General features: G+C 34.9%; 1 protein-coding gene across 1 annotated transcript in view; it reads right to left on the bottom strand.

Moving 5' to 3' along the window:
• The window catches only part of LOC147078140 (modular serine protease-like), a 66,316-nt gene that overhangs the window by 39,336 nt on the left and 12,548 nt on the right, over positions 1–14,432 (bottom strand). The window contains exons 6-9 of the mRNA XM_085940213.1: positions 14,166–14,355; positions 10,248–10,354; positions 6,707–6,909; positions 595–819 (exon numbers count right to left, since the gene is read on the bottom strand). Of these exons, the coding sequence (XP_085796339.1) occupies positions 595–819; positions 6,707–6,909; positions 10,248–10,354; positions 14,166–14,355 (725 nt within the window). The remainder of the gene's footprint in view (positions 1–594; positions 820–6,706; positions 6,910–10,247; positions 10,355–14,165; positions 14,356–14,432) is intronic.

Raw genomic sequence — 14,432 nt, 5'->3', positions numbered from 1 at the left:
AACTCTTAAATGTATTAAATATAGGCAAAATAAAATTGTATGCAGCGCTATTTGTACCTCACTTTTTAATTCACTCCGCATAAGGCACATATTTCGGTGGCACTGTCATGAGTTTAACAGATGCTACAGCATGGGAGACGCCCTTTTCAATATTGAACGTTCCCTTATTAGTTGACTTTTTGTAATAAATCGAGACTTAAAATATTTTTTTTCGTAGGGTTAGGTTGCGTTATGGAATTTATAGATCAATACATATGGTGTAAATTATACAAACAATACGTGCGTATTTTTTTTCTCAATTTTGACCAAATGTGTACTTATCGCTTTTTGGAATTAGACGCCTCATTTGTCCGTTAAGCAAAAAGAAAATAATGTAAATAAAATGGAAGCTAGACTGAATTGAACTTGGATTTTTTTGGCAAATTGAAATTTGGATTTTTTTGAACAGGTTCCCACTCATAACTCAAAATACCTAAAAATATTAGTTGGTTCCTTTCTACTTATATAAGTAAGTAGTAATATGTAAGTGTTTATAATATGAAGTTGACATACTACAACGGTTAATTGCATTCGTAAAAATATCCGGATACGTACCTGGATTGCACTCCGGCATGGTATTGTCCCAAAAGCCATTCTTGCAATTAAGACGTCTCATGGGCCTGGGATTTTCGTATTTATGTCCTTCCTGGCAACTGAAGGAAACCGTTGATCCAGAGGGTAATTTTCTGTCACACTCGTTTTCAACTGGACCTGCCGACGTCCTAATGAAGCATTTAAATTTCACCGTCAGCGACTCTGGGGGGTCGCAATAATCTAAAACTAACGTTGGACACAATTATTATACTTACTGTAAAACCTATGCTTATCTCGAAAACCTGGATATTAACTGGGTAAATGAAAAAGCCTTGAATATTTTTGAAAGAAACATTGTAAGCCGTATCAATGGTGTAGTAATACCACTTTTAAAATTATTAAAAAAAATACATTGAAACTGTGAATTATTAAATAATCTTTTTGATGATAAAAGAACCATACAAATATTGTACTTACAATATTTTATAAGTTTTTTTTAACAAAAATATCTTTACTAATATTTATTAATAATATCTTTACTATAAATATGTAGTTAACTATTTTTTTATTCAACGAATAATTCACTCGAAAAATATAACATTCATTTTATTGAACATGCATAATTTGAAAATACTTAGAAATATATTATAACCAATAGATTTTTCAATTTTTTTTATTGGTTATATATTTCTTACATTATCAATATGGATTAAGTAGTGTGCTGATTTACATATATTAATTTAAATGTGTCTTATATTTTCAGTAAAATTGGATCCTTTGTATTACGACTATATTGCTAGAGGTCCTTAGTAATCTTACACACTGCGTAATCAAATAAAAAAGTCCAATCCCTTTAAATCAGGGGTTCACAAACTTTTTTGTCAAAGGGAAAATTTTGAAATCAAAAATAGTTAGCGGGCCGCGCCTTCTTTTGTAAATATTTTCTGTTTTTAAAAAACATAAGGCAAACAAATAAAAAATATTATTTAAATAATATGTAAACTTATATATTTTACTTCGGCTTCACACTCCTTGATTTGGGGCTATATCATAGAACAGATAATAAATAGAATACCGATAGGATATATTCAATACGCCGCATGTTGATGCAGGAGTGTCCTACGAAAATGAAGCAAGCATTATGCACGTGCAATAGTGTGTGTAATATAAATACACCGACATTAAATGAGCGTAAATGCATATAAACGAGAGCAGTTTTTAGTATTCGACGTGATACCTCCACTTTAGGGTTAAGTACGAGCAAAGCTATGGATGCAACATTCATGTTTCTTATAGTCCGCTAAGCCAAATGTCCGTCTATCGCCGCTCGGTCAAGTAAAAGTGCTCTGTACTTTTATTAATTAACAAAAAAAATGTACAAATTACCAGATAAGCGAGATAGAGGCTGGTCACGTAGGATTAATGTTTAAAGTCGTAATTCAAAACAAAACAAAACCTAAGAGGTACGTATCTAAAGGACGCCTAAAGAAATATTTTTTTTTTAAAACAATACCGTAACGCGAAAGGGTAAGTTAGGTAGGTATAACATTTCGACGGCGCGGAAATGTAATCTTTAATTTTTACAAAATTTTGAACCATACTTAGTAAACCTTGGGTCGTTATTAAGGCAAGAGAAAGCAGGTTATTTTGAAAGCAATATACCTGGGGTAGCGATTAGGTCCAAAGTTCAACATATACCTGGGGCGAAAAGAAATGCCAGGTGTAACCAAGGGCTGCAGAAAAAAAAAATTTAAGCCGATTAAACATTGCCGGTTTACCTTCATTTCTGTGGGCACAAAAAAAACTTTACAAGTGAATTGTTTTATTATGTTGCCACCGTGGGAGGTATTGTTTTTATTTACATTTGATTTTGATATACTTTGCAACTAACTAATAATTTAATGATTATTATAGATTACATTCTTTCCGTGAACTTTCGTTGTTGATTACCGATGTTAATTTTAATAACTTCCAATTGAAGCCGCACAGGGGTGTCAGACGTATAATGTATTCTTGACACGTGTGTAAGTTTAACCCGGATTCTTAGTCGAGTCGCTTACCTGCTATCGCCTTACCCGTTAGGTATTTCAGTTCCCATTATTTCTGAGTTCCCTGGGTTATATGTTTCAACAGAACCGGTAAAATTTGAGTTATGAGTTAACACAACTATAGCAGCGGCGTGCCTGTGACTGTGCATGAGCCAAACCCCACTCACTTCGCAACATTCGCATACAAAAATATCAAAATGTCTGGTATTGACCATTCAGTATGTAATGTATTATTATATATGTAATTTTTAATATTCGATATGAAAAATAATACAGATTTAACATAAATCTTGCGGAACACATCAAAAATTCACGCAGGACATAATTGGCCCGCGGGACACAATTTGTGAACACCTGTTTTAAATAATCTAGCTGAAGCAATCACAATGAGAAATTAAATTACTTCTCTTCAAGAAGTACGAATTGGAACACAATAAAGTTTTTCATTCCAAGGCCAGCGTGTCTATTCTATACAAAAGGCTGCTTTCGTCCGCTAAAACCGCTAATTAAGGTATCTTTGTATCGAATTATAAGCACGTATTGTAACAATTACAATAAGTTGTTATTAGTTGTTACAATAAATGCTATATTTTAACGGCATGCCCCTTGGCTGTTTAAAATTTAGAGCGGGAGCAAGAGAGACACAGTGTTGACTGATTAGACGGCTAACTGATTGTTACAATTTACAATATTTCAATACAAAATGTATGAAATAAATACTAACACATTATCACGTTAGCACGTTAGCGGTCGATAGTCGCCTTTTTTATAGCATAAGGATCCAGATGCCATAGTGAGGAATGAATGTGACTATTTTCATTGCATACGCCGGTATTAGATCAAATATCTTTGACAAAAAATTATATATTTTGTAAAATATTTTATACATTCGTGGGGTTACTGCCGAAAGTTGGTAAGTCTCGAATTCATGTAATTTCAATTTAAAGTTTGACATGCCTTCTATAATCAGGCATAATACTGATTTCTTGTGTTTTATGTGCATTTTGTATACATCGGATGACCTTGCATTTAATTCTAGTATACATATTTATATAATATATAAACATTTTAAATACTAGAAAAAAATGTATATATAATAGACACACATATAACTCTAAATACCTAAATTATCGACTTACCAACTTTTGGCAGCAACCCCACGATTACTGCCAAAGGTTGGTAAGTCTCTAAATCATGTTATGGAGTAAAAATTGCAATTTGAAATTTGACATGCCCTCTAAAATCATGCATGATGCTAATTTCTTTTTTCTTTATGTGTATGTTATAATAATATATCGGATGACCTTTTTTTCTAGCATACATATTTATATATAGACACATAATCCGTTGTTAGCTCTAAATACTTAAATTATTGACTTGCCAACATTTGGCAGCAACCCTACGATTTCATAAAATATGCCTCTCATATAAGATTTGTTAGAACAATTAATACAACGACATAGCCTCCTATCAGATTAGTTTATTTTAAAATAGTGTTTTGCAGTGTTGTCAGGTAACATTTTGAAAATTCAGTAAACGTTTTTACTAAAATAGTATTTTTTTTTTACAGAGAGCATCCTGCTTTCGGGTTTTTGTACTCGGGTGGTGCGTATATATAATTCTGATTATATCTACGTCACTGACAGTGAGTCTATTCAAATCAATTCCATTCTGTGTTTTCTCTCGCAGGTACACTCCTTCCGGAACCGATGAGGACGGTCCGAAAAATTAGCAGCCACACAAAACTTACTGGTCTGCATCTAGAATTGCCAACTTATTATAGAGATAAAAAACATGAGATGAAGAGTATAAAGGCCCACGTCAATAATTGTAAGAGAAATCTAAAAATTACGAGTAGCGCAATGTGGCATGGGAAGGTGCATGTTGGACATAACGCGTAATTATTACAAAAAAAACCAATGGATATGGAAGCAGAGTACACGGTGTTATATAGGTCGCTAAAATTAGCAATGGGAAACTCTCGGCGAGTGGTAAATGCCGTCATACAGTGGTATATAATCGGCATTAAATGCCCACATGGACGCCCTAAAACCCGCTGGATAGACGACATCATCAAGTTTGGTGGATGTACGTGGCAGCAAGTTACTACGGCTCGAGAATAGCGGAGAAAGCTAGGGGAGACCTTCATCCAGGAGTGGATGTTTTACAAAAGAATGATCATAAAATATGTGCTGTAAAATATTTATTGAAAATTTATCTTAGTCAACTTTACTATCTTTGATATTTTAATTAATACCTTCCCTATTGTGACTTCTACACTGCTATGCTGTAATTCGAGACATTGAAGTCACTCGCAAAATAATGATCTCACTGTGGCGTATGCGCAATACGCGTATCGACGCGAGGCACATAATGCGCATGCCCACCATAGATTATTAGCCCACATCATTACTTTGAGACCCACACACTTATTTGTGTATGGGGAAATTTGTTAACGATACCATTTGAGTAGTGTAAATTTCTCAAAGATTATATGACTCATGCCCCGTCCATCGTAGGCGCGTTCGGCGGAGCGTTAAGCGGAGCGCGAAACTCAAACGTATAATCGTATAAACGTACAACCAAAAAAAAAGACATTGTCTATGAACATTTTCACACACGGTTATACGCAGTGGTGGCCGGTGATAATAAAATTAGGGAGTGCAAATAAAGACATGCATTTTTCTTTTCATGGTATTGAAAAAAAATCTGTAATAGCCTTCGTGGAGGAGGTAGGCGTATGCTAAATGACGCTTACATTCACGGACAGCATTTTTTTGTTGCTAAAGTTACAAATTTCAAGCCTCTGGTATGATAAGTATGATGCAAAAGGCAATAGGTACCTACACACTTTTTTCCATTTTTATTGTACCTAATTACACTTCATATATGCCGACATAGTTACCACGTTTGTCACTCGTAACTTCCATAAATCGTAACTGATGTAAGTATTTTAGACATGTGTCATTGAGAAAAGCCGCAAAATCCTCATTTGTCATCCCACATTATTCTCATATACGCGCTGTATCATTTTTATAAATACTAGGCATGGATCATTAATTTTCTAACGGGATATCACTTGTGTTAAAAATTTGCTACTTTTGTACACCTCAACTCCAGAATTGCACTCCAAATGGGACTGATTTGAAAGACATTCAACGTCAAAAATAATAGTAAGTATAAGTAGGTATATTTTATGTATTATGTTACTGACTTAATTTGCTGTAGATTTATATTAAAATTATTTAGTTTAAAATAATTGTTTAATTTTGAAATGGAAAATAATTATAAAATCGTATTCGTATAGTGAGATGGCTGTACCTAACATAATGATCACAATATTACTCTAATCGATATTTTGATTGATTCAATATTAACATGGCGCATCACACAACGGAGCATTTACCCCATAACGTATGAAATAATAATATACCTAGTATTTTTAAATACTGCGCGGGAACCTTTTACCTACTTCATACGTACGTACAATAATATTATTATAAACGCGCCAGTAAATCGCGACATCTGTTAGTTATACTTGAAGCACTAGGAGGGAGAACATTGCACAAAGCAAGGTAAGAATTGTACGTTCAGTGAGGTACATATCAGCAACATGCAAAAAAAATCGTCTACGGTCGGGCAGCACAGATCCTCTTTCGAACATTCAACAAATACTATGAAAGACGTACATGTATGCAGGCATCCAGCTCAGCGGCCTGTTGAAATACGCCAGAAATACACGTACGTGTATGCGCGTAGCGGACGGGCGACAAATTAAAGATAGTTTACATTAATTAAGTATTAGAATAAATGTAGGTATTTGAATACGCACATATTAATTACATAATAATTTGGGAGATCAGTGCACATTTGCTCCTATACAAGAGCCGTCCCTGGTTATACGTTTGAGTTGCGCGCGTCACTCAACGCTCCGCCGAACGCCCGTACGCTGGACGAGCGCTCACTCCGGCAGGGTCGACAAATGCGTCACAATGATGTCATATGACCTTAATTTTTCGAGTAACTTCAATGTCCCGTGCTACAGCATAGCGGTCAGACATTGTAATTATGTTTCGGATACTCACGTTCGCAAACAGGTATCTTGTCACTCCATTCGCCCTTGTCACCACACGTGATTGCATGAGATTTATGAGCCGTACCAGGAGCACACTCCACCTTCAGAAAAGACCATAATGGAACATTGTCTCCAGCATATACCGTGCTATCGCCCATCAGTGAATAATTAGTATATCGGGTAGGCTGAGGTATCACACAGTGTGACTTATGACTAAAAATAAACATTTCAATTAATAATTATTAGTGAGACATGTGGGTCTATTCTGTACCTATCGACCGCTAAAGTGATAAAGTGATACACATTATCAAACTTAGGGTAGGTTTGTATTAAAGTATTAGCACTTATTGTAACAATTACAATACGTTGGCTGTAATTGTTGCAATAAGCGCTACATTTTAACAGCACCTCTCTTGCTGCTGTTAAAATATAGCATTTATTGCAACAATTACAACCAACTGATTGTAATTGTTACAATAAGTGCTAATATTTTGATACAAACCTACCCTAAGTTTGATAATATCTATCACTTTAGCGGTCGATGAGTATAGAATAGACCCAATGTACGTGCATCAAACGTGTTTTTGTCTTTCCCGTGGAAAATTATTGTCACAAAAATGGGACCTATGGCACGCGAGACAAAAAAGTTAGTAAGATTATATAATATTGAAAAATAATGACAACATAGGCATGCGCATTTTCTTCGGTTTTCAATAATATATTTACCAATCGATGCGCAAACTGAAACGACGCAATTCATACATAAATGACAGAACGCATTGTCTATAAATATTTTTTAAACCATGTCCGATCCTAATAAGATCATAATATGGGCCTCCACACAGTGGAGGTTTCTATTAACAGATTTTGTTTTTACGATAAATGGATGTCAGCCACTTTTTTCACTATTAGGTCCATACTTTACGTGACCATTTATTTTTTGCCCCAAACCGGGACACCTAAAAATGGTAGGTACTTATCTGTTTACGGCGCCTCATACTTTCATACAATACGATTGACAAGATAGTAATGTTTTTTTCATGTCATATTAGGTTATCTATTTTATTTATTTATTTGAAGGGGCATAAAACGCATGATGAGTTACCACATATTTTTTCATATTACATAATAATATTATTTTATTTATTAATGAAAAGTACATACAGGTATAATATGAATAGGTACCTACATGAAAATTTATCTGGTGTTATATTTTTCCGAAGAACAAATTTTCTTAAGGCGATACATCAGTGAAACGGCAAATAATTTCCAACTATAGGCGCGACGAAATTTTTGGACTCGCTGCCATTCGGAGAGAGAACGTCGAGCTGGGAACACGTTAATTTGTTTCGTGATAGCGACGGGGGTATTAATTCTTAAATCGTGTAAAGATGACTAAAAACGTTACCCATTTACTTTAAAAAGAAAACATGTCAATGAATATAATATTATTATTGTTACTGATAGAACAACATTAAATGGACGCATGTTGGATTTAATGCAAATTATATTTCGTTTGGCATGCGTCATTTGCATCCGCAACCCGCTATCCACGCATCGCCTAGCTACGATCTTTTTAGACCGTGCCTCAACTGAGTATAGCCTTTTAAGTAAATCTGGTGTATGAAATTCTTGGCAGGATTTTTTCGAATTTACTTTTATAATTAACATTGCTTTAAGGACATCTACTTTCAGCTGTGTTTTTTCACTCGTCCACTACTTATTCATAAGAGAGAAGACCCTTTCTACTGGTGCATTAAAAATATATTCAATAATTATATGAAAATTCTTGTGATTCAATTTATTGGCGCGAAAGTGTTTGAACAATTCCACCCAACGACTTTCGGTTGAAACATTCCCAGTGTTCCATTCAGACATTCATAAGAGAGAAGACCCTTTCTACTGGTGCATTAAAAATATATTCAATAATTATATGAAAATTCTTGTGATTCAATTTATTGGCGCGAAAGTGTTTGAACAATTCCACCCAACGACTTTCGGTTGAAACATTCCCAGTGTTCCATTCAGACATTCATAAGAGAGAAGACCCTTTCTACTGGTGCATTAAAAATATATTCAATAATTATATGAAAATTCTTGTGATTCAATTTATTGGCGCGAAAGTGTTTGAACAATTCCACCCAACGACTTTCGGTTGAAACATTCCCAGTGTTCCATTCAGACACTTTTTGCGGTGTAATGTTGTTAGAAATAAGTGAATACTCATCAAATATTTCTGTATCTTGGTCACAAGTTTCTTTCTTTTTGAAAACGGGAAATTTTGGCGTCCTGAAGCTTTTTTCGGGGACTCCGAGACACGCCGCCTGAAAACTGGACTGTCCCGGTGAAAACGGGACGTCTGGTCACATTATCCATACTCTGACTCAATAGCAGGCAGATATTCTTGAAGAATGAGCATTAAGTTTATTTTAAATAATATATTATGTAGGTCCAGATAATATTATCGCACTGACCCCATGACTCTGATGTTGATCGATTTACAATGATTAAGCCCACTTAAGTGAGAGAAAGCCTTATTTGATCGGAACAATTTCTGGCGTCAATTTGTGAGTAAAACACTAAGTAATACTCAAGAAATCAGTTTTTTTTTTAGACCTTTTAAATTGAATTCTTCGTAGATTGCTTATCGAGTGTATTATTATTACATATTATAAGAAATTTAATGAGCTTTCATTTTTATTTGAAACATTTTTCTATACATGCACCGTTTCCGAGATATAAGCGAAAAACCTAAAAATGGGACCTTTTGACCCCCCTCCCGCCTTTAGCTCACCTCCCAGGGGCGGGATTTTTAGTATGTTTACCTACTAACCAATGTTCCCTGTAAGGTGTATATATGCTTTAATGAAAAATTGTAAGTCTGTGTTTGGGGAGGGGGGGGGGGGGGGGGGTATAAATTTACCGCACCGAGTGACGGCCCATCACTGACGGGTGATACCAACCCTAGTTACGCCACTGCTCAGATGCGTTGATCATCCGCGCCAATGACATTATTAATGGACGACGCACTCAATACAGTAGCTAGCAAGTAAATTCGCGCATTCGCATGTATAGGTAGACGTCACGCAATTCAATTATGCGATATCACGCATCGGCAATTTGTAGCAATATGACCTTTATTGTAATGGCGTTAGAGCAGTGTTTTTAATGTCAATGTTCATTTGAGCGAACCCGTTCGAACCGAACCATTCGGCAGACCCAACAAAAAGCATCAGGAATTTATAGCAATAATCACCTTTATTGTAATGGCGTTAGAACAGATTATGCCATTCGGCAGACCCGACAATAAAGTGAGTGTCATTTTCTTTTCCAGATGATTCGTCCATATTAATGTCATTGATCCGCGCACACAATAAAAAAATTAGAGGGAACGTTGCTACTAACTACTCCTAACAAAGTCCCGAAGTCAAAAATTTTCGCATATTCCATACACTCTACTAAAGGACTATAATATACATATTATGTATAAATTGAAAATTGTGATCCACTGTATTTTTATCTATAAGTTAAAGTAAATAAAAGGTTCGTACTCAGTTGCTGCAGACCGTAGAGAAGATTCTGTAAAGGTGGTGGCGACCGTGTGGACAGTTTCGCACAAATATGGATCTTCGTCTGAGCCATCAGCGCATTCAGTTACCTATACAAATGGACAAAACAAACGTGTTGAAATTTTTTTTATTATATAGAGACAGAGCCTAAAGTTATTGCAATGAGGCAAAATGGGAATACTGTACTAATTTTCATACAAACTCTAAAATGTAAAAGTCCATACATCATACTGGCGAAGGTTGGAGGTAGGCTATTAAGATCCACCATAAATACTGCACACTAAACTTTGTCAGTCAAACGTATTTGTTTTCATTGAAATAAGACTACAATTTACAGATGGTGTTGGTTAGTTTTTAAAATTCAATTAAAGACTGTGGAAACTAAGCCATAATAGATAATAGTCAAAAAATACTCGTCTATCTATAAAATATCAAATATTATACAATTGAATCATATACTTACATAACTTTGAATATAGATAGAAACATATAGTTTGGTTTAGGCAGGGCTTAATGAATTTTAAAAAAATGAACCAACAATATGTGTAATATGTGTGAATGAAAAAAATTTCACAATTTTGTCGTAATTTCGCCCAAAATATACCAAACTACTATGGTTTGGTTTAGGCAGGGTTTAATTGATTTTTAAAAACTAACAATTACCATCTGTAAATTGCAGCATTGGTTCAATAAAAACAAATATGTATGACTAACAAAGTTCAATATGCACTATTTATATGGCAAATCTTAATAGCCTGCCTCCACTCTTCACCACTGATACATCATTGCATACGTTGCTTACTTTTATATTTTTCGTTTACAATAAAGTACGTAAAATATATATTTTTATATAAATCATGCAAGGTTGCTATATTATAGCTCGACAGCTTTAGCAAGCCTTACGCGCTCGGCGGTTTTGGAGTAACTGAATGTTATTCGCAATAATTACGGTCTTCTTTGACCCGTAATTGCTCATCGTCTCGTCTTGTGACAATACTAAATAAGGAAATTTGAGTAGGAGTAGGACTAAGGATGAATGCGACCACAATTTGGCTCAACCAACATATATATTTTTTTAACTTTGTAGTTTTTGTAGTCAATTATTGTTGCAAATGACATAACCTTGATATTCTTAGTTTCTTTAACATTTTTGGAACTGCCGGTAGATGCATTAGACAAATCGACACAATATTAAGAATATGACTCCATATCAGGCACCATTAATCGTCAATTACATTGAGCTTCTTTACGAGCTGTTTGTTGGCGAATTTATATTCTGCCTGTAAAGTCGCCCAGTGTAATCATCGAATAAGCTAACAAGCAGGTTGTAAACACTCTACCGAGAAAAGTTGAAAGCGGGTCAACTTTACACGCTACACGCCGGCGTGTGGGCCTACTGCGTCTGCGCAGTAGAGCGCAGTAGCAACATCCCGGTATAAAAACGAACTACGTTCTGTCAAAATAGTCGGTGGCTTGTGGCTTCTCAGCGAATGGAAAGTTTTGTGTGTAATCTTCAAATCGCAGTAGCTGTATCGCCCGCTTTTAAATTCGCCAACAAACAGCTCGTAAAGAAGCTCAATGTAATTGAGGCTTTAGCGAGGGGTGAAAGATTAGTAATTGCGCTACCTAAAGACATAGACATTTTCAGTGATGTAGGTACTTTTGATGCATTTTGTTTTTGAAACTTTATTTTTCTGTGTGAAATTGTATGTTGTTTTCAAAATTTTATTTTTTTGTATTAAATTGTACTTAACGCTTTCGCTGCTGAAGAGATAATGAGATTTTAATTGCCCCCTTTAAAATGCACGTTAATTACATCGATCGGCCGCCTGGTCATTACGCACCGTGTGCGTCTTCCGCGTCCAAAGTATTAAGTATGTTTTGATTTAATTTGTTTTTCTGTTATTATTATTATTATATTCTATATTCTCTTCTTCTCTCTTGTGAGGGTAATATTTGTTATAATGTCAATCTCATGTTGTGTACGTCTTGAATTTAGATTTTTTATGTCCACAATGTTTTGTATTCTTAAATAAATAAATAAAATAATATTATTTAAAAGTATGCTAGTACATCTCTAATTTACCGGTTTTCACCTCATTTGTCGCAACCCTCAATGAGGATGGATATTATTTTATAGCATATCGCTAACATTGTAATTTAATTTTAGAAATCAATACACGTATTCCCACTTACCGAAAATCAAAGAATTCCGATGAAGGTTTCCGTCTTTTATAAAAAAAGTATTAAAAGGGCCTTTTTTATGTTAATATCACGAGTGGGTCGCAGGTAGGGCTTGCAATACCGGTATCCTAATATTTTTCGATACCAAAATACCGATTTTAAAAATTAGACAATACCTACCGATATATTATTCTTTATTGAAAGTGGAAACAAAATGTATCAATTATCTTAAAAAGTTTAACAGGAAAAACATCAGCATCTCTTCCATATTTAACATTTACCTATTTTTAAAGGTTTACATATTATTAGGCTTACCATAGGTCCCGGTTTCACATATTGGTCCCGACGTCCCGGCTGTTTTGCGTATGAATGATATTCAATACAAATTTTAATTATTGTGATGATTGACCCTAGTAGCATAATATGTGATGAGTCGGCGGGGAAGGGTCCGAAAAAAGTTCATTCCAGCGAGAAGTACGACAGGTACAATAAATAAATAAAATGATTTAAATTCGTGCTGCAGCAGACCTTCTGCATTCTTCTTTTGTACATAAATTTAATATTAAAATAATTTTTGGTGGTTAAATTTGTTTTTTTGCCCTATCTCCCGTTTCTGTCCCGGCTTAGAGTTTCATAATTATGGTAACCCTACATAATATTAAATTATGTACCAATTTAAATATTTTAAATCAATATTTGAAGCGCCTAGTTTCAAAAGCCCCTAAAACGGTTTTTGAAAATTTTTGAGTTAGATATGCATTTAGATGGATATTTTGGTTACCTATATGATGGCCAAAGATTGAACTTAAAAAAACATCAAAAACCATCAATACGTATGATCAAAAATTATGGTGAATTTTCAAACCCGCTAAAATGGTTGAGTATGCTTTTCAAATACCCCTAAAATGGATAGCCAAAATACTCCTTAGAATGTAACGAATTAAAAAATAAATACATACAGTTCACAGATTTAATAGATATGATTTTTTCTCATTTTTCTCAATACTACCTAAAATCATTTTTCTCAGAACTACCTGAAATCGTTTTAGGGGCTTTTGAAACTAGGCGCTTCATTTATTTGTAGATTCTTATGTTTTTTCCATAATATATCTCACAAATACCGGTATTCAATGGGAAATACCGGTATTGGTATTTTCATTTGATATTGAAAATCCTAGTCGCGGTCTCGAAAAAGTTTGGGGCCCCGCAATGACTCATTGGAGCCCCGTGATATAAGTACTATCACTTCCCTCCATTTTAGATGTGACTTTCAACTGTCACTTTGTGTTTTGTTATGGTTTTTTTCCCGTCTGGGTTCGGGATGAAGGTGGATAATTAACACACCGGAATTATGATGGAAGACGACGTGTTTATTTACGTTAATATTATAATCGTTACATTTTTATAATTTATTTTTTTTGGATGACGAAATATGCGAGCGCGAGCGAACAGTGTTTTTGCGTGCTGTCAAAGAAGCTTTCTGCCGCCAAAACAAACTGTCACTCTCGGCCGTGCAAAAAATGCGGCGTTGCCATACGTATTTTTTTTGACAATGTTGCCGGTCAGATATTTATTAGACAGATATTAAACATTATTTAATTATTTTCGCAACCAGCCGTTACTATTTGTTGGCTTCGATACCGATTCGGGCCTCTCAAGATACACAAAGACATCCCCAAATGGGGACCATACGGGGGTGTCACAGTACCTACTTACATTATTGCATTTCACGTGTTTTTCCATACAGGCTCCATATGCGCATTGGAAGTATTTAGGTCCACACTTAATCGATGAGCACGCTTCTATGGTTTCGTCTTCTCCATCTGTACAATCTTTACGACCATCACAAGCCAACTCCCAGTCTATGCACTGCTCAGTATTTGTGCCACAGCGCCACTGAAATGGACTGTGAACAAAAAAACATTACCATAATATTACTTTATTATTAGGTGCCATCAGTGGTGAAGGGTGGAGGTAGGCTGT

The sequence above is a fragment of the Rhyacophila brunnea genome, unplaced genomic scaffold (assembly GCF_057557595.1).
Source record: "Rhyacophila brunnea isolate RB1 unplaced genomic scaffold, BYU_Rbru_1.0 scaffold_12, whole genome shotgun sequence".
NCBI classification, from domain to species: domain Eukaryota; kingdom Metazoa; phylum Arthropoda; class Insecta; order Trichoptera; family Rhyacophilidae; genus Rhyacophila; species Rhyacophila brunnea.
This window is presented reverse-complemented; position numbering and strand designations above follow the sequence as displayed.